Source organism: Mustela lutreola, chromosome 16 (assembly GCF_030435805.1).
Source record: "Mustela lutreola isolate mMusLut2 chromosome 16, mMusLut2.pri, whole genome shotgun sequence".
NCBI classification, from domain to species: domain Eukaryota; kingdom Metazoa; phylum Chordata; class Mammalia; order Carnivora; family Mustelidae; genus Mustela; species Mustela lutreola.
Genome location: NC_081305.1, coordinates 45,541,376 through 45,561,299, shown reverse-complemented (window position 1 = coordinate 45,561,299; position 19,924 = coordinate 45,541,376). Strand labels below are relative to the sequence as shown.

The 19,924-nt window shown below is 53.8% G+C and overlaps 3 protein-coding genes across 6 annotated transcripts in view; 1 reads left to right on the top strand and 2 right to left on the bottom strand.

Moving 5' to 3' along the window:
* Positions 1–172: 172 nt before the first annotated feature.
* Positions 173–4,693, bottom strand: MED29 (mediator complex subunit 29). The gene is made up of 4 exons (XM_059153549.1): positions 4,392–4,693; positions 3,411–3,469; positions 3,067–3,151; positions 173–869 (listed from the first exon to the last, which is right to left on the bottom strand). The coding sequence occupies exons 1-4, from the start codon at positions 4,605–4,607 to the stop codon at positions 627–629; spliced, it is 603 nt and encodes a 200-aa protein (XP_059009532.1). The 5' UTR covers positions 4,608–4,693; the 3' UTR covers positions 173–626.
* A 123-nt stretch (positions 4,694–4,816) lies between these two features.
* On the top strand, positions 4,817–9,606 carry PAF1 (PAF1 homolog, Paf1/RNA polymerase II complex component). The gene is made up of 14 exons (XM_059153546.1): positions 4,817–5,215; positions 5,801–5,830; positions 5,918–6,010; positions 6,333–6,454; positions 6,543–6,609; positions 6,703–6,804; positions 6,884–6,989; positions 7,095–7,163; positions 7,246–7,349; positions 7,425–7,541; positions 7,648–7,776; positions 8,660–8,765; positions 8,874–8,964; positions 9,043–9,606. The coding sequence occupies exons 1-14, from the start codon at positions 5,169–5,171 to the stop codon at positions 9,444–9,446; spliced, it is 1,587 nt and encodes a 528-aa protein (XP_059009529.1). The 5' UTR covers positions 4,817–5,168; the 3' UTR covers positions 9,447–9,606.
* Positions 9,607–10,631: 1,025 nt separating this feature from the next.
* The window catches only part of SAMD4B (sterile alpha motif domain containing 4B), a 37,839-nt gene continuing 28,546 nt past the window's right edge, over positions 10,632–19,924 (bottom strand). For 3 of the 4 annotated variants that reach the window (XM_059153542.1, XM_059153544.1, XM_059153545.1), the window contains 10 exons: positions 19,133–19,372; positions 18,250–18,359; positions 18,006–18,092; positions 17,003–17,345; positions 16,301–16,386; positions 15,673–15,791; positions 14,919–15,117; positions 14,594–14,717; positions 12,155–12,238; positions 10,632–11,945 (listed from right to left, as the gene is read on the bottom strand). In XM_059153542.1, coding sequence (XP_059009525.1) covers positions 11,917–11,945; positions 12,155–12,238; positions 14,594–14,717; positions 14,919–15,117; positions 15,673–15,791; positions 16,301–16,386; positions 17,003–17,345; positions 18,006–18,092; positions 18,250–18,359; positions 19,133–19,372 — 1,421 coding nt within the window. In that variant the 3' untranslated portion in view covers positions 10,632–11,916. The remainder of the gene's footprint in view (positions 11,946–12,154; positions 12,239–14,593; positions 14,718–14,918; positions 15,118–15,672; positions 15,792–16,300; positions 16,387–17,002; positions 17,346–18,005; positions 18,093–18,249; positions 18,360–19,132; positions 19,373–19,924) is intronic. The other variant, XM_059153543.1, reaches the window with a different exon arrangement.

Below are 19,924 nucleotides of genomic sequence, written 5' to 3'. Positions count from 1 at the left end.
ATGGGAGGTGCTAGGGATCCATAGACTTGACTGTGGGCCCTGGAAATGAAACTCCTTCCCCTAGCCCCAGGTAACCAAGGGGTCTGGCTCCCAGAATCCAGCCCCCTTCAGAACAGAGGCCCAGTCAGGAACCGGGGGCAGAAGGCAAAAAAAGAGGACCAAAACAGAGATGGTCAGAGACAGGACCACAGAGGCAGAGACACAGAGACAAAAAGAGATCAAATGACAGATAACAACTGACCCATGCCTTAGAAACACACTAGAGACAGCTAGAAAAAGCAGCAAACCACAGAGACCCCACCCCCAACGGACAAAATCAGGAAGGACTGAAGGAGAGAGGCTGGTCTGGGCTCTCTGCCCAGGCCAGGCTGGGGAAGAGCCCTAGTAAGAGGTCATCCATAGACAGTCCAAAGTGCATCCTGGGCTAGGCAGGAGAGCAGGCTGCTTGGAGGCGGTGAGGCCCCGCCCTGCCCGCTCCCTGCTGGCCTCTGCTGCCCCCTGCTGGCTCCAGCCACAGGGCTTAGACGGGAAGAAAAGGCAGAGACTAAGGCTGCTTTCAGGTCACTCTTCATTCCCTCCCTGTCCCCTTCCCCCCCGCGGCCCGCCCCACTCCCAGCCCTGCCAGCTCACAGGGTGCCCCCGGGGCCAGTAGGTGGTGCAGGCGTCTTGCCTGTAACCTTGTTGGCGCAGTCCAGCAGAGCGGTGTGAATGTCCTTGGCACAAGCAATCTGGGCTTTGATGACTGCCAGGTACTGCGGGTAGGGTAGGCTGTCAGGCTGCACTGCATCCGGTTTGGTGGCCGTGGGCACCAGAGTGGGAGAGTGCTTGGCACTGTCGCAACTCTGGGACAGGCACTCATGGGCCAGGCGCTGTGGACAGGCAGGCAAGGTGCGGCTTCAGTGTCACTCCTGATGCTGCCACCCCCACCCCAAGGGCCAGCCTGGGATAGCCTGCTTGGTCCTCTGGACTCCGGGGAGCTTGGAGTCAGAGCCTGGCCCTGTCGACCACATGCTCGGCGACCCTGAGGCACACGGCTGCTTCTCTCTGAGTCTGTTGCCTCCTTTGCAAAACAAAATGGGTTTAACAACTGCCTTTGCTACCTTGTCAGGTGAGAAAAGGGAGACTAGCGTGTGAGACACCCACAGTCCCAGCACATCATGCAGCGAATGTCAGCTGCCATTACTGGGACTGTCCTGACTCCAGCCTGGACACTGCCAGTGGCTGCTCTGATGACGCCTGCCCCTGGTTTTCCTCCTCCTTCTCTGGCTGCGCTGTCTAGTTATGGCTTACTCAGCCCAAGCCCTAAGTGGGGCAGTTCCCAGGTCCCAGCTGCTCTCGTTCTCATGCCTCCCACGGCTTTCCCACCCACATGCACTCCTCAGCTGCCACCTCTGCGGTGACACCGCCACACCTGTGTCCCCAGCCTCCCCTGAAATTCCAGAGCTCTCCTACACTTCCCACCAAACTGTTCCTTTTCCTGGGTGCCTGTCTCAGGAAGGCCACCGCCATTCCAGCTTGAGCTCTGGGCCTCATTCTGGAGACAGCTCCTCCCACAGTCCGGGGCAGCCCTATGGCTGTACGCAGAGCCTTTAGAGTAGCTTTCCCCATCTGCTTGTCCCGGCTTCCTCAGGGTGGTGGTGTAGCCTAGCCCACCTGAGTCCTGTCATGGTTGCTTCTTTGGGCTCCCAGCCTCTACTCTTGGCTCTTCTAACCCATCCTTCACGTGGCAGCCACAGGTATATTCCTAAAAAAGCCAGTGGGGCCACGTTCTTCGTCCATGGTTCCCCAGCACCCTCGCTGCTATATTCAAAGTCCAACAAGCTCTGGGGCACCTGGGGACTCAGTCGCTTAAGCGTCTAACTTCTGCTCAGGGGATGATTTCATCAGGTGATGAGATGGAGCCCTACGTCAGACTTCATGCTCAGCAGGGAGCCTGCTTCTCTCTCTCTCCCCCTCTGCCCCTCCCCCCTGCTCCTGCATGCAGTCTCACTCTCAAATAAATAAGAAATCTTTTTAAAAAAAATTTTATTTATTTATTTGACAGAGAGAGAGTGAGTGAGAGAGAGCGCGCGCGCGCGCGCTAGAGAGGGAACACAAGCAGGAGGAGTGGGAGAGGGAGAAGCAGGCTCTCCACAAAGCAGAGAGTCTGATGCAGGACTCCATCCCAGGACCCTGGGATCATGACCTGAGCCAAAGGCAGATGCTTAATCAACTGATCCAACCAAGTGACCATAAGTAAGAAATATTAAAAAAAAAAAATCTAACAAGCCCTAATGCTTACTACACCTCAGCTAAACTGAGTCTGTGACATTCTTAAAGGGAAATTAAAGTAGAAGCTCTTCCTTCTGGTTGGGACACCTTTCTACTACCACCAGGTTTCTCAAATTCTGACTTTGGCTTCAAACACCAGTTCACTATGATGATGATGATGATACTACAGGGAATGTTTGCCATGTGCCTAGTACCCTCTTATGCTTTCTACATACATGATCTTGCCATCTTTCCCCAAAATCTATTTCTCAAAGGAAAAATCTGAATCTTGCAGGTAGAGACTGGTGGTCGATGCAGATTCCAGAGGCCTGTGCTCTTAGCCACCCGCCCTCCTCAAAACTCCTGCCCCTCTTCCATTTTTGTTCCAGCCTCAGCTCAGATGCACTCTCTACCAGTAAACTTCCCTGAGTCACCATCCCCTCCCTGACCCATGCTAGGCAGAGTCAGGTGCCTTTTCCGAGTTTCAACAATCCCCAAGCTTCCCTCATTTTAATCCTGACCCCCCCCCCACACCTCCCCCATCACAGCCCTGACTTCTGTGGCCTGGGTTTTTCCTATCACAGCCCTAACCACTCTGAGCTGTCACTATTTGGAGATGTATGTCACCCTCACTGAACCGGAAGCTTAGTGAAGGCAAGGACTGGAGCAACACTGGGTCCCCAGCCTCACGTGTGAAGCACAGGTGTGGCCCATAGGAGGTGTGCCCAGTGTGTGTCGACTGAATGAATGAAGGTTCCTGAAGACCTGGGGGCAGAGGCAGGGCTGTGATCACCCACTGTCTAGGAGGCCACTTACCAGGCAGAGCTCCAGCTGGTCACAGAGTGCGTAGAACTCTTCCAGACACTTGTCAAAGCGCTGTATGGGTCCATCACTGCTCTTTCTATAGCCCAGGGGAAGAAGGTGACTGGAGAATGGATTTCCAATCTCTGGAACTTCAGTGGCTACCCAACCAAGTATCCATCAGGAAACCAAGTTTAGGCCCAGAAGCCCCAAGGCAGGGCCTAAGGGACTGTTTTAGAAGAGGCAAAAGAGCAAGGCAGGTCACAAAGGAGTGGGGTTCCGAAATAAAAGGAAGGGGCATAAGTGGGTGGGGATCTGGGTATGAGGTTCTAAGACGAGGGAAAGGGGACTATACTCACTGTCCGTTGTCAATGTTAGTGTTCTGAATCAAGTTCTGAGCTGCAACCTTCATCAAGGTCTATATTTAAAAAATGCAGGAAATAGAGAAACAGAAGGGGCACTTTTGGTAGATCTACACTATTCCTTAAGATCTATTCAATTTCTGGACGCCTGGGTGGCTCTGTCAGTTGAGGGTCTGCCTTTGGTTCGGGTCATGATCCCGGGGTCCTGGGATCCCACCTGCGCCGCGCTCCCTGCTCCGTAGGGAGTCTGCTTCTCTCTCTGCCCCTCCCCAGCTCCTCCTCATGCTTGCTCTCTCTGAAATAAATATTTTTTAAAAATCTACTCAATTTCTTTTTTTTAAAAAAAGATTTTATTTATTTATTTGATAGAGAGAGATCACAAGTAGGCAGAGAGGCAGGCAGAGAGAGAGGAGGAAGCAGGCACCCTGCTGAGCAGAGAGCCCGAGGTGGGACTCAATCCCAGGACTCTGAGATCATGACTTGAGCCGAAGGCAGCGGCTTAACCCACTGAGCCACCCAGGCGCCCCAAATCTACTCAATTTCAAGCCTCCTCTTTACTTGGCATCTCTCCTGTCGATACAGATTAGCAGCCCTATTTCCCCAGAGGCCCGCTCTCATCTAGGGTTCTCCGGGTAATCTCTCCCGACAGATCTTACAGTCCTCCCTCACCTACCAATCACAGGCAGAATCTCTGTACAGGCCAGTCCTTTACTCAGGCTTTAACAACCAGGGCCTTGTTTTTCCTTTAAACTCCCTCCCACTCGAGATGCGGCCATTCCCAGGCCCAACATTCGTGCCGATCCCGTTCACAGGGCAATCCGCAGACCTTCGCTTTGGCCTCATCAAGAGGACCGAATGCCATTCCACTTCCTGCCTAACGCTCTTCTGCTCGCTTCCAGACTGAAAAGCCCCTTTGCCTTCCCGCTTGGAACCAGAGAGCCAAATCCCGCTAGCTTCTCGCAGCTCTCGGCCAATCACCTGTAGACTCTCCTTCAACTGCGGGATGAGCATCTTATAACGCTGCACCGGGTCGAAGTCCTGTTGCTGTTGCTGCAAAAGCCCGCTCTGGGCAGGCCCCACCAGCTGTGCTGGTGGTTGAGGCTGCTGTTGCGGACCCGGGCCGCCAGACGAACCCGGACCCGATACGCCCGCAGCAGACGAAGCAGCTGCAGCCTGCTGCTGGGACGCAGCCATCTTTCTCAGTTTAGCGCACCGGAAGTGCGCCACAAGCGGTTTTCTCCCTGTTTCTTTTCAGCGTCTCGGTCTCCAGGCCTCGCTTGCTAGTTAGCCCCGCCTCCCAAACAACTCAGCCAATGGGAGGAAAGAATGACCGCCTCCCGCACTTGACTCTCAAATAAGACGTCCAGACTGAGACTCCCGATTCGCCAATCACAAGAGGCTCTTTCTCCCTCGCTCCGCCCTATACCCAGCCTTTTGCCAATCCGGGTGTGGGTGTAATCCGGACTCTATGTCCCAGAAGGCCTCGCGGCCTGAGGCGACCTGTCCGGTCCTTAGCGTCTTGGCGGCAGTTGGTGGAGCCAGAGCTGCGAGGCCGTCTTTGGCGCTGCCTGCGCGTTTAGCTGAGTCTCCGCTGGAAATCTTCACCAGCCCACCTCATTCCGACCCTGCCCCGGCAGAGAGCGGCGCCAACCCGAGCCCTCTCTCGGATTAGGCGTCCGCCAACGTCGGTATACCCCTCCGCGTCTCCCCGCGGCTCAGCAAGGACCCCGTCTGGGTTTCCTTCGCCTTGTCTCCATGGCGCCCACCATCCAGACCCAGGCCCAGCGAGAGGATGGCCACAGGTAGGCGCCACGCCGCCTGGCTGTGTCGTTTTCGTTTAGGTCCAGGTTTCGGCGAGGCGGGGGGTCGGGCGCGGTGTCTTCCTACGACGTCATCAGCCCCCCAGTGATGTCAGACCTTCGCCGCGAACGCCCTGGCGTCACGGAACGCTCACTTTTGACAGACAGGGGTGGGTTCCTTCAAGGATGGGGTGTTGCCCCCACCTTCCTGCCATGCAATTCAGGGATTAAGCTCTTAGGAGACTATCTAGACGGACTGTGCGTTTATTACTCCAGTCAAGCATTTGGAGAATCCCTTTGCTGAAAGCAATTGAGCACGTAGTTCTACTAGAGTACTTGAAGACGTCCCCTCCAAAAGGGATTGAGCAGTTGATTTCATTCATGAAAGCGTTTGGAGACACTTTCTCTAAAAGGAGTTGAATCCTAGGGTTTTTCCGTTAAAGTACTTGGAGCACCCCTCCCACAGGGATTACCATTTTTGTCACTCCCTCCTTCCCTTTTTTAAAAGTTTGGAGAAACCCCCCTCACTCTTCTTTCAATCGTGTTCTCCATCTTTCCTTCAATATCTCACTCTCTCTTACCTACCAGGCCCAATTCTCACCGGACTCTGCCTGAGAGGTGAGCTCCATTGGGTTTTCCCAGAAGGGGTGGGCCAGTGGGGGCTGGGAGCAGAGGTGGACTGGTTTTGAGCCATTGTATTCCCAGGTCTGGAGTGGTCTGCCGAGTCAAGTACTGCAATAGCCTCCCTGACATCCCCTTCGACCCCAAATTCATCACCTACCCCTTTGACCAGAACAGGTGAGACTGAGATGGAGGGCAAAACAACTCACTTAGATCATGAGTTCCGTAAGGGCAAGGATTGCTTCTCTTGTTGACTGCTCTCTTCTCAGAGCCTAGAACAGTAGCTAGCAATATGGTAGTAGGTCTCCATAAATATTTGTTGATGAATGAAACAAGCAGTGTCCGAGTCTTTTCCCACTGAAGAGCCAGCCTTCTAACTCCAACATGGGGGATACTCCCATTTTGAGTTCCTCCCTGGAAAAGCTTAGGCTCTGGGAAGCAGGAATATGAGGGTAAAGCTAGAATTAGGAAACCATAATGGGTATGTTTCCCCACCCAGGTTTGTCCAGTACAAAGCAACTTCCTTGGAAAAACAGCACAAACACGACCTCCTCACTGAGCCAGACCTGGGGGTCACCATTGACCTCATCAACCCGGATACCTACCGCATCGACCCCAATGGTGTGTGGGAAGGCAGGGAGGGCCTGCTCTAGGCCAGCAAAGGCCAGCCCCTCCCTCACAGCCCTTCTGCCCCCTTGTTCCCCTCTAGTACTCCTAGATCCAGCTGACGAGAAGCTTTTGGAAGAGGAGATTCAGGCCCCTACAAGCTCTAAGAGGTGTGTGTGTGCTGAGTGAGGACTGGATATGTAGAGGGAATCTATGATGGGAGGAGGGTGGTGGGTCCTAGGTGCCTAACACTCTACCCCCAGATCCCAGCAGCACGCGAAAGTGGTGCCATGGATGCGGAAGACTGAGTACATCTCCACTGAGTTCAATCGTTATGGCATCTCGAATGAGAAGCCCGAGGTCAAGTAAGTTGTGGCAGGTAGAGAGGGAAGGTGATTTCAGGTATGTCCAGTGACCCCAAAAGTCTTCTCTCTTTACTCCTAGGATTGGAGTTTCTGTGAAGCAGCAGTTCACAGAGGAAGAAATATACAAAGACAGGGATAGCCAGATCACAGCCATTGAGAAAACTTTTGAGGATGCCCAGAAATCGGTAATTGAGGGAAGGGGATGGGGTGGGATAGGGGTTGAAGGCGGACCAAGGTGCAGCTCCAGAGCTCCATATCCTCCTCACCCACCCTGTTTTTGCCCCCAACAGATCTCCCAGCATTACAGCAAGCCCCGAGTGACACCGGTGGAGGTCATGCCTGTCTTCCCAGACTTTAAGGTCAGATCCAGGGCAGGAGGCAGTGAGGCAGAGCCTGGCATCTCTGCTTGTCCCAGTCTAATCCCAGTGCTCTTGTCCCTAGATGTGGATCAACCCATGCGCTCAGGTAATTTTTGACTCAGACCCAGCCCCCAAGGACACGAGTGGTGCAGCTGCTTTGGAGATGATGTCTCAGGCCATGATCAGGTAAGTGGCCCCACTGCCTACCTTGGCCTGTTCCTCACTGCCCCTTTGTGCTTACTCTTCACTCCTCCCATCCAGAGGCATGATGGATGAGGAAGGGAACCAGTTTGTGGCCTATTTCCTGCCTGTGGAAGAGACACTGAAGAAGCGAAAGCGGGACCAGGAGGAGGAGATGGACTATGCACCAGATGACGTGTGCGTGGGTCAGGATAGGTTTTGGGAATGGAGGACCGGTCGCTCCCTTTAATCCCTCGTAAGAAAGAAGTGGGGCTGCTGACCTTGTTCCTCTCATCTTCATCAGGTATGACTACAAGATTGCTCGGGAGTACAACTGGAACGTGAAGAACAAAGCCAGCAAGGGCTATGAGGAGAACTACTTCTTCATCTTCCGGGAGGGCGATGGGGTTTACTACAACGAACTGGAGACCAGGTACTTGGTACACTCCTACCTCAGATTAGCCTGGGGCTTTGCTTCAGAATCCTGATCTGGGGTACATGGGAGCTACCTTGGAGGCCATTTGTACGTACGGATTGGTTTCGTGTTTCAAACGAGTAGCAGAAGATTGCTTGACCATGTGAGCTGGACCTAGTTCTAACACACGAACCCAGGGAAAAAAGCTCGAGATTGAGGTTTTTTGTAGTGTAGATAGCCAGGTTCCCTCTGCCGTAGTAAGAGACTTCATGTGAAAGTCAGCATAGGCAAAATACGGAGTAATAACATCAAATTAGCATCAGTATTTTAAATGAAATCCTGGATACCCAAAAACCTTCCCCTAAGAGCTACAAGTTTACTCCTGTGCTAGGGAACTTGGTGTAATGTAAGGGTTGGGAAGTAAGTGTGACCTTGAGTTTGTTTAAAGCAGAGATCACAACCTCTGATCCCATGTAAGAGGTAGCACAGTGCCCTTGGCTCTGGGTGACCTGGAGCTCTTGGCAGCCTCCAAGGGGCACCATGACCTGGCCCAGCAAAGGGTTCCTCCAACCTTTTGTTGCTATGCTTTGGGAAGGTAAAGTCCCAGATTAAGACTTTCTAAAAGCCAGTAATCTAGATTCTGTGCTTTTAAGTGTTGCTAATTTACCTTAAAATCTCTCATGTGTACACACACTTTATAAATACAGGGGACGCATGGAGCTATTATCCTTCCCTTATCCAACCTCTGAGTTTGGTCTCCTTCATTCACCCCGCATTTATTCTGGTCTCTTCTGGACTAAGCATTGGTGAGGAAGTAAGAACCAAGTCAGACTGGATCCCCCACTGGGGTCTTTAAATGCATCTTCCACACTACCCCACCCCACCTACTTGCCCACTACAGGGTCCGCCTGAGTAAACGCCGAGCAAAGGCTGGGGTTCAGTCCGGTACCAATGCCCTGCTGGTGGTCAAACACCGGGACATGAATGAGAAGGAATTAGAAGCCCAGGTAACAAGCATCACTGGCCCAGGGCAGCCATGGAGAGGGTGGTGGTGGGTGAGGAGAGACAGAAGCCTGACAGGACAATCTCCTTCTCCTCAACCCTGCTACTTCTAGGAGGCACGGAAGGCCCAGCTGGAGAACCACGAACCCGAGGAAGAAGAGGAGGAAGAGATGGAGACAGAAGAGAAAGAAGCTGGGGGCTCAGGTAAAGCTGGACAGGCCAAACCCCAGGCGCCCTGGAAGGGTGAGAAACTGGGTCTCACTTCTCCCTGCTCCCTTACAGATGAGGAGCGAGAGAAAGGCAGCAGCAGTGAGAAGGAAGGCAGTGAGGACGAGCGTTCAGGCAGCGAGAGTGAACGTGAAGAGGTTGACAGGGATGAGGCGAGTGACAAGAGTGGTAGCGGCGAGGAGGAGAGCAGTGAGGACGAGGCCCGGGCCGCTCGGGACAAAGAGGAGATCTTTGGCAGTGATGCGGACTCAGAAGACGATGCGGATTCTGATGATGAGGACAGAGGCCCGGCCCGTGGCAGTGACAATGATTCAGATAGCGGCAGTGATGGCGGTGGCCAGCGGAGCCGGAGCCGCAGTGCCAGTCCCTTCCCCAGTGGCAGTGAGCACTCTGCCCAGGAGGATGGCAGTGAAGCTGCAGCTTCTGATTCCAGTGAAGCCGACAGTGACAGTGACTGAGTCCCAGGTCCTTCAGGGTTGGTGCAGACATGATTATAATGCGATTATTATGTGCAGGAAGGCACTTTTTGAGTGGTCTGTTTGCAAGCCCTTCGCTTTGTTCGTTTCCCTCCTCTCCTCCAAGCCTTGCTGTTAATAAAGCCAACTTTTTTTCCCTTTATGCCCCTTCCCAACCCTATGGTCTCATTCTGCTTATACTTTTCCTTCCCCCCCCATCCCAGGAGCTCAGTGGCCTCAGCTTAAGGCCTCTAGATTTTCCATGAAGTATAGTATAGCATAACAAAGGTCAGAATCCTTTTTTCGTTTTTGTTTCTTGTTTTTTTTTTTTTTTTTCCAAAATAAGCCCAGACCATTAAACAAGTGAAACTCCAACAAGTAAGTCTTCTCCAACAGCGAGAAAAACTGTACAGTTACTCAAAGCTGATTCTGCCAGTGGGGCTGGGGATAGGAGGGAGGGTGAAATCATGGTGGTGGGGGAGGGGGCTGGGGAGGGGCTGGGGTAGAAGAGGGTCAGGGTCCTGCCCATCAGAGTGGGGCCGCCTGCGTCCTGCACACTCTGCTGTCAGGTGGGGGGAGGGGGGCAGCTCTTGCCTCCCATTGTGTGTGTGTGGGGGGTGTCCCTCACCACCTCCTAATGCCAGGCAGAGCCAGCTCACACTGATGGGTAGTGAAGAAGACAGGACTGGCTAGGAGGTGGTGAGGGTCCTATAAGAGGGACACCCTGCTGATTCCAAACGAGGTGGCCCCTGTCCATCCCACTTCCCGGGGCTAAATGGGAGAGGAGGACTGGAGAAGCCCTGGGAGTTTGAGGGGAATGAGCAAAGGCACAGAAACATGGAGGGGCCGGGGTGGGGGACTTGCATAGGTTGATGAGTGTGCAAGAGGTACATAAATAAACCTGACACCCCACCCAGCCCGGCACTGGGAGAGGAGGTGGGGACCTTAGCAGATCCCCAGGGCCACCCCACCCCCTGGCTTCCTCCCCTTCCCTGGGCTCAGAGGTGAGGGAGGTCCAGACCAGGAGGGCAGAGGCAAGAAGGTCCGGGGAATGGGCTGAGAGTGCAGGGAGGGCGGTGGTTTTAAAATTTTTTTTTTTTGGTTTTTTGTTTTTTCCCAACATTTTGTATCTTTAATAACATACACAATGGTTACCAGCCATATTCATAACAAAAGTTATTCATAAAATGTATCTAAAAATAACATTTTTTTTTCCTTTTCGGTGTGAAAAGCTTGAGAATGTCCCAGTGGGAGGTGGGGTGGGTTGAGTGGGAAGAAGGGGTTGGAATAGGGGACCCTGGCTTCCCCACAGCCTGAACCCCCAAGTCCCCTCCCTCCACCTGGGCCCCAGCACAACCCCTCAGCAGGAACAGAGACCAGAGGGTCTGTATGACTCCACGGCTGGGACAAATCTCTGGGTTATGATATAGTGTTCCACTTAAGTGAGGTCATGACAGAATGGGGGGCGGGAAAGGATGAAAGAAAAGAGGGGTGGGGAAAGAAACCAAAAACCAAACAATCCCCTTTCCCTTATTCCTTACCCCAAGTCTTTCAGCTACCAGACCTGGGAGTGGACAAGGGTGTGTGTTGGTTGCGGGAAGGGGATGTTAAGGCAACAGACTTCCTGACCTCACTGGCTGCCCTGGCTCCTGGCCTTCAACCTCGGCATCTGGGGAGCCAGGACTGGAGGGAAGCAGGGGAAGGACTAGGGGGTCTGGAGGAAGGGGCTCTGCCCCTTCCCCTCATAAAATTCAGGCTCCCCCTGCCACTTTCTTGGCTCAGAGAGAGACCTGGGGATTCTAAAAATGAGAGGGAATGATCAGAGAGAAAAACCGTTAAGAACTATATAAATATGCATCTTAAATAGGCCTAAGAAATTAATTGTAGAGAACCTCTGATAAACAGGGCAAAAGGAGGTGAGTGAAAGGAGGGTGGCTCCTGTCCTTGGGGATGATGGGAATGGGGAAGGAGAAGGTGGCAAGGAGAGAGAGAGGATCCTCTCAACCACCAGCTTCTCCTTAGCTCCTCTCAAATAACATCCAGGAGAGCAGGTTATCAACCCCGCTTCTTTCTCCCCAAATATCAGATGGTTCTGAGAAGGCCCCACAAGATAGGGGTAAGCTGCTCCCTTAGGAGGGGCAGGTGGCCGGCAGTCTGGAAGAGGCAGGGGTGGGACGGGGCCAGGTGGGAGATGAGGGAGGTAAGGAGGGGCAGTCAGGCTGGCCAGTCCCTGCCTCCTTTATCCTGGCTGCCCTCTACCTCCCTGAACCTCAGCAGAGATCCCTCGACGGGCCTGGGAGTGAGCAAGGCGCGTGCCAATGTTAAACAAAAGTTAAAAGGGTGAGAAAGTAGAAAAATACTAGAATGTATAGCTGAGCCAGCCCACCCTCTCGCTGTCGCAGAGAAGCCCGTTGGGGGTTGGCCCCCGCCCGCCGCCCAGGGAGCCTATAGGTGCGCTGGGCTGTGGGTCCCGTCAGATGGTGGAGGTTTTGTCTGTCCCATCTGTGGTGAGAAAGGGAGGAAGGGAGGAAGATCAGGAACTGGCGGGAGGCCCAAGAAAAGGTGCTCAGGTAGCCTGTCATCCCAGTCAGGCCCTCCCTGGAGGCTGACCTCCCCTAGGGACCCCTCAGGATGCTCTGAGTTGCTCAGTTCAGAGGTGGAGACGCTGCTGGGTAGGTGGGAGCTGGGTCAGGGAAAGAGGAAATGCTCACCCCCCAAGGCGTGTTCTGTCATGCTCAGACACAGAGACTCCAGAGTGGGATTGATCTCCAGGTCAGGCCCAGGGACCGGGCAGTCTGTGGGGAGAGAGAACAGAGGTGAGGGTTGAACTGACTGCAGAAGGCAAAACCTGGGAGACAAAGGACTGCAGGGGCTGGTATGAGGGAGGGGCTGAGAGGGATAAGAGGAAAAGGAGGGAGGGAGAGAGGGGCAAAAGACAGAGAAATCGTATGTAAGACGTGGCACATGCTCTGATGGGAAGTATGACCAGGCAGGGATGAAGGACACAGACGGGCCTGGGTGTATCACAGAGCAGGCAGAGGCAACAATGGCAAGGGCAGAGGCTTAGCAATGAACAGAAAGGCTGAGCAGCAGGCTGAGGGAGTGACGGGAAGCTGAGGGAGTGTCCTGGAGGCCACACACTGCATGTTGCCTTAGGCAGAGTCTAGCCATCAGCCCCAGGCACTGGGCAGCCCTGTACTCCCTGACTGATGACCTGCTCCTGTACTTGGGTGCAGAAGCTTAATTAGAACAATTCCCATCCCCACTTGGACTTGCTCCATTGGGCAGGATGTCATCTGGGTAGGCCGGACAGACGGGGCAAATCAGGACAGCAGCCATGGGGCTTGTCCTCAAACCATCTCTAAAGGGCCTCTTGTTGGAGTGTCTGGGAAACAGCCCACCTCCCTAAGCAGACCTGACCCCACCCCACACTGCTTAAAACCCCCTCCTCGGCTCCTCACTGCTATGGGGAGAAAGCCTGAGCTTTCTACCTGATTTCAGAAGACGCTGCTCCCACCTCCAGCCTCTCCGATCATCATATCCCCAATGAACCCAGAGCTAAGGCCTTGTTGGGACACCTAACTGTCTCTTCTTAGCCAATATTTTTTTTGATTTTGGGCAAGTGACCTGAGTCTCACATTCGTGACTGATATGATGGGAATAAACCAGCACCCTCATGTGTGCAGCTGGGAGGATCTGATTTGATGGCATGGAAAGCCGCTGGATCCATAGTCCAGCACGCAGGTAAAAAGAACTACTCCAATGTTCTGCTCGTGCAGCTCATCCATCCAATCACCTGCATCTGCAACTGATGTAACGCAGATGCCTACCACGTTAGGATGAACACAACGGACAGGGTCCTCTGCTTCTCACAGGTTCACATCATCTCATAAGTAAAGTAACCCACTGACTGGCATTTATATCACGAAGACCTTAGAATCACCTGCAAATTTTTTATTATTTATTTATTTATTTATTTATTTAATTTATTTGACAGACAGAGATCACAAGTAGGCAGAGAGGCAGGCAGAGAGAGAGAGAGAGAGAGAGAGAGAGAGAGAAGCAGGCTTCCTGCGGAGCAGAGAGCCCGATGTGGGGCTCGATCCCAGGACCTTGAGATCATGACCCGAGCCGAAAGCAGCAGCCCAAACCACTGAGCCACCCAGGCGCCCCCAATTTTTTTTTTTTTTTTAAAGATTTTCTTCATTTATTTGACAGAGATCACAAGTAGGCAGAGAGGCAGGCAGAGACAGAGGGGGAAGCAGGCCCCCCGCTGAGCAGAGAGCCTGATGCGGGCCTTGATCCTAGGACCCTGAGATCATGACCTGAGCTGAAGGCAGAGGCTTTAACCCACTGAGCCACCCAGGTGCCCCTGCAAATCTTTTCAAAAAAAATTTTTTTAAAGTAAAACTCTACCTCCAACATGGGGGTTGAACTCATAAGCCTGAGACAGGAGCTGCATGCTCTACTGATGAGCCAGTCAGGCACCCCATTGCCCCCTTCCTCACCTCTTCCAGACTGGCCTTCTCTGCCTTTGTAGCCTGAGTGGCCAGCAGCAGGCCTAGCCCAGGGCAGGGGACTCCCCCACTCAATAACCAAGGCAGGGCTAGCATTTCTCTAATCTCCCTTTTGCCCCCTTCACCTTCATTCTGATCTCTCACCTCTATACTGGTCTGTGAGCAGAGGGCAAACAGCCATCTCACCTCACAGACCCTTTAGTGTGGAACCTGATCTACAAACTGAAGTCTGCTGCTTCCTGCCTGAAGGAATCCCAGGGGACAGACAGGCAGAACTCCCCTCCATAGAAACCTCGATGCTCTGACAGTCTCATCCCCTCCACCCTTTCCAAACTGAGTACTTAATGATCCTCTAAGGAGATGGTGATGGAGACCAACAGGGACACTAAGACTGTGAACACAGGGAGGGAGAGGTGTGGAGACGTAAGGCTGGCAGTAGGGGAGAAAGAAGACAGAGAAAGCAGGTAGGATCTGAGAAAGAAAACTGATGTGGGGGAGGGGGTACAAGAAAACTCAGGATGCGGGAAGACGGGTGCAGAGTGGTGGGAGGTAGGAGGAGAGGATAGTAGGAATGGGACTGAGAGAAGGACCACCTAAGGGTATCGCCGAGCCCCAAGGGTGGGGGCAGCTTACCTGGAGGGAACATGAGAATGGCCTGGGGTGAGGAATGGACCGGGAGGGAGTGGGTGCGCTGCACAGAGCTACGGCTCTGGCTGGGCATGCTGTTGCTGCCTCCAGGGTTGGCAAACCACAGGTTCTGCACAGGGAATGGGAAAAACAAGTGGTGAGCTGAGTGGGAAGAGGCTGAAGCTGAGATCTAAGTGCAGGATCGGTAGGGCTGGCAAAAGAGCCTCTTCCCTTTGAGAAAGGCCCAGGTGCAAACACATAGACACGCACAGCCCAGGCACAACCACCCCAATCCCCGAAGCGCCAGGCCCTCCGCTTCCCACTGGCTCACCTGTCGGCCCTGGCCCCCAAGGCTGGGGCTAGTGAGAGCATGTCGTGGGGAGATGCCCCCGATGCCTGAAGGGCTCAGAAGGCCCATCCTACCGGGTGGGAGGGCCCGGGGAGGCATGGGGAACTGCCGCTGGGTCCGCCGGGCCACCCCCATCCCCACAGAGCCAGCTATGGGAAGCGAGTTGGAGCCGAATGCCCAGCTGTGAGAGAGCAGAAGGCATGGTGTCAGTTGAGGTGGTCCCCTCTGTCTGCCCCTTCCTCACCTCCCCCACCAGAATCCCCATGGAGAGGACAGAACACAGACCTGCTCTGAACAAGGATTCCCTGCCCAAGTCCTTGCATCACATACTGTTCTCCCGCCCCAAGGAAACCCCAGGATGGAGATGGGAGCGGATAAAGGTTTCCTCATATCCACTTATAGCAGTTCTCCTAACTTGAATTCTCAAATGCGGTATTTAGTAGAATAGAGGAGAAACAGGGAGAACAGGGGAGAAAAGGGACTTCACAGCACCCTGCACACAGGGGAGAACATGGAGTAGGTGTTGCTTCTGCCAGCTCAGCACCCTGTTCTAGTGCTGAGAACACCGACGTTTTTTCCTGGTAAAGTCTTCACTGGGTGACTTGTGGAAGGTCACCCAGTGACTGAATGAGGACAACAAATTCCCAGCCCAGAACGTAATCAGCCCACTGAGCACCACCTGTCCACCACCAAGGGACTCGGGAAGGAAGGCCCCTACACCCTGGCGGCCCCTCACCCTTTCTGCTGCCGGTAGCTCTGCATCTCTAGAGTAGCTTTGCGCGGGAAGGTCCGGAGGAGCTTCAGAACTTGCTGTTTCCAGGACAGCAGCCGTTTCTTCTGCGTCTCCGTGAACGCCTGAAATTGGGAGCGTGAAGTGGGGAGGGTGTTCTGTTCAGATCTGCCTTCCATTCACCCACTCAAGTTATTTACTGCCTGCCTGCTCTGTGCCAGGGAGTACTGGGAGGCACAGGTTCAGCGGGGGAGAAGACATGTACAGTACTGAGCTCACGGTTCAGCGGGCCAGAAGACATGCAGGCCATCTGACCTGTGACAAGCACTGCGAAGGAGAAGCCTCATCTACTAGGAGGGGCCAGTGAAGGTGTCCCTGAGGTATACTCATTTGAACTAAGTGCTGAGGGACCAGGAGAAGGGAGGGGAATCTCGCTCCCCAGAGAAAGAACATGTAGTAAGGTTCTGAGAAGGAGAGCTCACGGCAGCCACTAGAGCCAACACTGGTGAGATGAGGGCTGGAGACGCTGGGTGGGTGCCAGCCAGGCAGGGCACTGAGGGCCACATCAGGAATACGGATACTGAGAGCGATGGGGGAAGCCTTGCCCTTTTTGGGACCCTAGAGAAGGCCTCACCTCATGAGTCAGGCACTTTTCAATAAGCTGGAGGTAACTGGTGATGTTCTCCTCGTCCGGTCGGGACACCAGCAGCTGGGTGCACACTGAGGGACAACGGAAAGGGAGGGAAGTTAGCCCCAGCATGTCCTCTGCCATGCTCTAGCTCCTTCAGCCCTCCTGGCCAGCACAAGTATTGGAAGAGGACACTCAGGCTGGATGAGTTCTAGCTATGTGCGAAGCATGGTACCCGATTATCATGAACATATATAAATCCACAATAGTAGCTCAGAGAGGTGGAATCACTTGGCCTAGGTCACACAGCTAAAAGGATATGGATCCAATCGTAAAGTTGGCTACGCCATGCTGCCTTAGGAAAGGCCAAGCCCACTGTGAGTTACACCATCCCCATCCTGTGGACTTTAATACCCCGTGAAAGAACGAATGGGTTTGTCTCATACTATACACAATATCTACTGACACATCATTCCGCCTTTTGCTGAGGCTGGAGACACTGTGTGGGTAAATAAGGGTTGTCTCCTACCACCTACCTAGACATACCCAAGGGTGGGGCCTTGCTACTCTCAGTCTCAGCCACTCTCTGATATAGTCACTAGGGTCCTTTAAAAAGCTCTGCTCCCATCATTTAACTTGGATCCCTGATGACTGGGTTCAATTGGCTCCCTGTCCCAGAACTTCTTGCTGGGCATTACGTGGTCTCACCTTTGCCCATCACCCGTGTAAACTGGCTGGGGATGTCTCCGTCGGCAACGGGAGCCGGGGCTGGCTCACTGCCATCAGTGGGAGCCGGAGCTGGTGGAGGGGGGTAGCTCTCTGCAGCTGGAGGGTCCTTGGCCTCAGTGCCCTTGTCTGTGCCGGGGTGAACCAGAGAAGGCTCAGCACCTGGCAGTGGAGGCTCTCCCCGGCTCCCATCCTTGGCAGTAGGGGTGGCGGCAGCGGCAGCAGCCACAGTGGCCTGGAGGACGCTGTAGGCCTTGATGGGGGTGATGATTATCTGCTGTAGCTCCTGCAGAGCGTTGCGCAGATTCCCGCCTTCCAGCACATCCTGAGTAAGGAGGACACATCCGGGGTCACATGCTGACCCCCAAAGCTACACAGAACAACTACACAAGAGGGGTCAGAGCTGGGAGAGTGCTGGTGGAACCCTGAGTCCTAGCACTTAGAGAAAGGAGGTAAGGACAATACAAGCTCACATATATACACAGATATGTACACATTTGTATAATGTAATCCCTCTTCCCCACTTCAAAGTGGAGTTCCAAGGGGGTCAGTTCCAAGGGGGTTTGATGCTGGGCCTCAGGGTCCCACCAAGGATGGAACCAGAAAGCAAGTGGCAGGAAAAGGGAAAAGGAATGCAAATCAAGGCAGATATGGAAGAGGAGTGAGTGAGAAATAACCAAATGGAAAGAGATCATGCACACCGGGTGACATTCTGCTCCATCAGGACATTAGTTAGGAATGGAAAAGTGAAAGGAACAGGGATTGAGTTAACAGAGACAAAGTCTGGAGACACAGACCAGGACAGAAAAAGAGGGGAGCCTCTCGGCCACAGGCCCATGAACCCTGTGATCTGACTTGCTCCTGGCCTCCCTAGGGCTGGGTTCTCTGGAGGTCAGACCTAAGGACTAGGGAAAGCCCCAGGGTAGGCCACCCAGAGCCACCACGCAGTTAGCTGGACTTGGAGATGGAGATACCAGATCCTCACCTTCTCCAGGGACTTGAGGACACTCTGCCTCTCGCGCAGCTTCTGGATGCTCAGCGCTATCTTATGGCGGGCACCTTTGGTCACATTCTGTGGTAGAGGCAGAAGGGGATAGGAAGCTGGAAGTGTGAGGCTAAGGTACCTGGGGTGCCCCCAGGGCCTGAAGAGACACCAGAGGCTTGGGCCGCAAGAGTAACGTCAAAATGGTGCTGCCCCCACCACCTCCCCATGGTCCCACTGGCTTCACCTGAGATTCCAGATGCTGCTCAGTCAGTGTCATCATCTCCTCGTAGCTCATCTGTGAGAAGAGGGCCGCATACTTGTGCAAGCGGAGGCTTTTCAGCCATGAGGGCACATCTATGGAAAAGGAGAGCAAAAGGTCAGGAATCTGGCCCTTATGACTGGCAGAGGAAGGGTTGTGGGGAGGGAGCAGTTTTCTGCAGTTTTTAATGTTCCAGCCTTGGTGGGACTCTGAGGCCCCAGCATCAACCACCTTCTCCAGAGCCCCTTGGAACTCCACCTTGAAGGGGGGGAAGAGGGAATACACGTATACAACCAGAGGTAACACCAGAAACTGCAGAAAACCAGAAGTAGGGGAAAGCCAAAGGTCCATAAGCCACTTTTTTTTTTAAAGATTTTATTTATTTATTTGACAGAGAGAGAGCACAAGCAGAGGGAGTGGCAGGCAGAGGAGAGGGAGAAGCATGCTCTCTGCTCAGCAGGGAGCCCGATATGGGGCTCGATCCTGGGACCCTGGGATCATGACCTGAGCTTAACCAATGGAGCTTAACCAATGGAGCCACCCAGATGGCCCCATAAGCCACTTCCTCTCCTGCCCAGTCACACCGTTCTAGGTGGTCTTCCCTGGTATCAGGACATCTGAGCCTTCTGCCTGCCTGACTGGGTATGTACTAGGATGACCTCATTGGTGTCCCTGGAACATCAGCTACTGCCCTGTCCTGGCTTCCTTGTCAGGCTGGGATGTCTGAAGGCAGGGGTTTCTGGGCTGTCAGACCAGGGCCGAGGGTGATGGGACAGGAAGTTGGAAGCTACCACGGTTCCCTTCTGTCCTCTAAGCTATGCAGAAACCTCTCTTCAGAGGGTCCTAGTGCTACCCTCCCCTGTCATACCTTTCATGCCACTGCCGTCCTCCTGGAAAGTGTTCCGGCTGGAGCCCTGCTCCTCCGTCTGCTCACTGCCAGAGGAGGCCACGCTGCTCTGGGGTGAGAGGGGTGCGTGGTCGGGCGTGGTGAAAGCAGCCCGGGCCCCAAGCTCCTCCGGACTCGGCCACTCACCAGGGGCCTGGGGGCTCGTGGGGATGAGCGACATGGAGCGCTTCAGCGGGCTGGGGTGAATTTGGCAGGGGAGACCTGGCCAGAGGGGGAGAGGCAAGAGGTCAGGTTTGGAGATCTGACCCCAAGAGATCATGCCCCCTGGTTGGTGCCATGGACAGCAGCTCAGCCCCAGAATCCAACAACAGGAAGGGACCCTGGGGTCTGAGGGGAACCACCTACGAGATACTGCTCATTACCTCATTCCCCATACCATACCCATCAGCAAACTCTCAGCCACATCTCTCAATCTTCCCACTTTCTCTTCCAGTACTCTGGTCTGTAACTGGTGTCCCTTGTTGGAATTACTGCTATAGCCTCTTCACTGGTTTTCTGCCTTCATTCTTGCCTCCTACAGCCCATTAACCTCACAGAAGCCATGGTGATTCTTCTAAAAACGCAAATCTGACCAAGTTAGTCCCTACTTTAAATCTCACCTATGACTTTCCTTCACACTGAGGATAAAATTCAAACTTTTCCACATACCTACAAGGCCCTGTGGGACCTGGGCCCTGCTCACCTCTGACTCTCAACTCCACCAGCTCACTCTTCAGTTCAAGCCTTTTTAGCTTTGGCTTCCCCACCAACCCT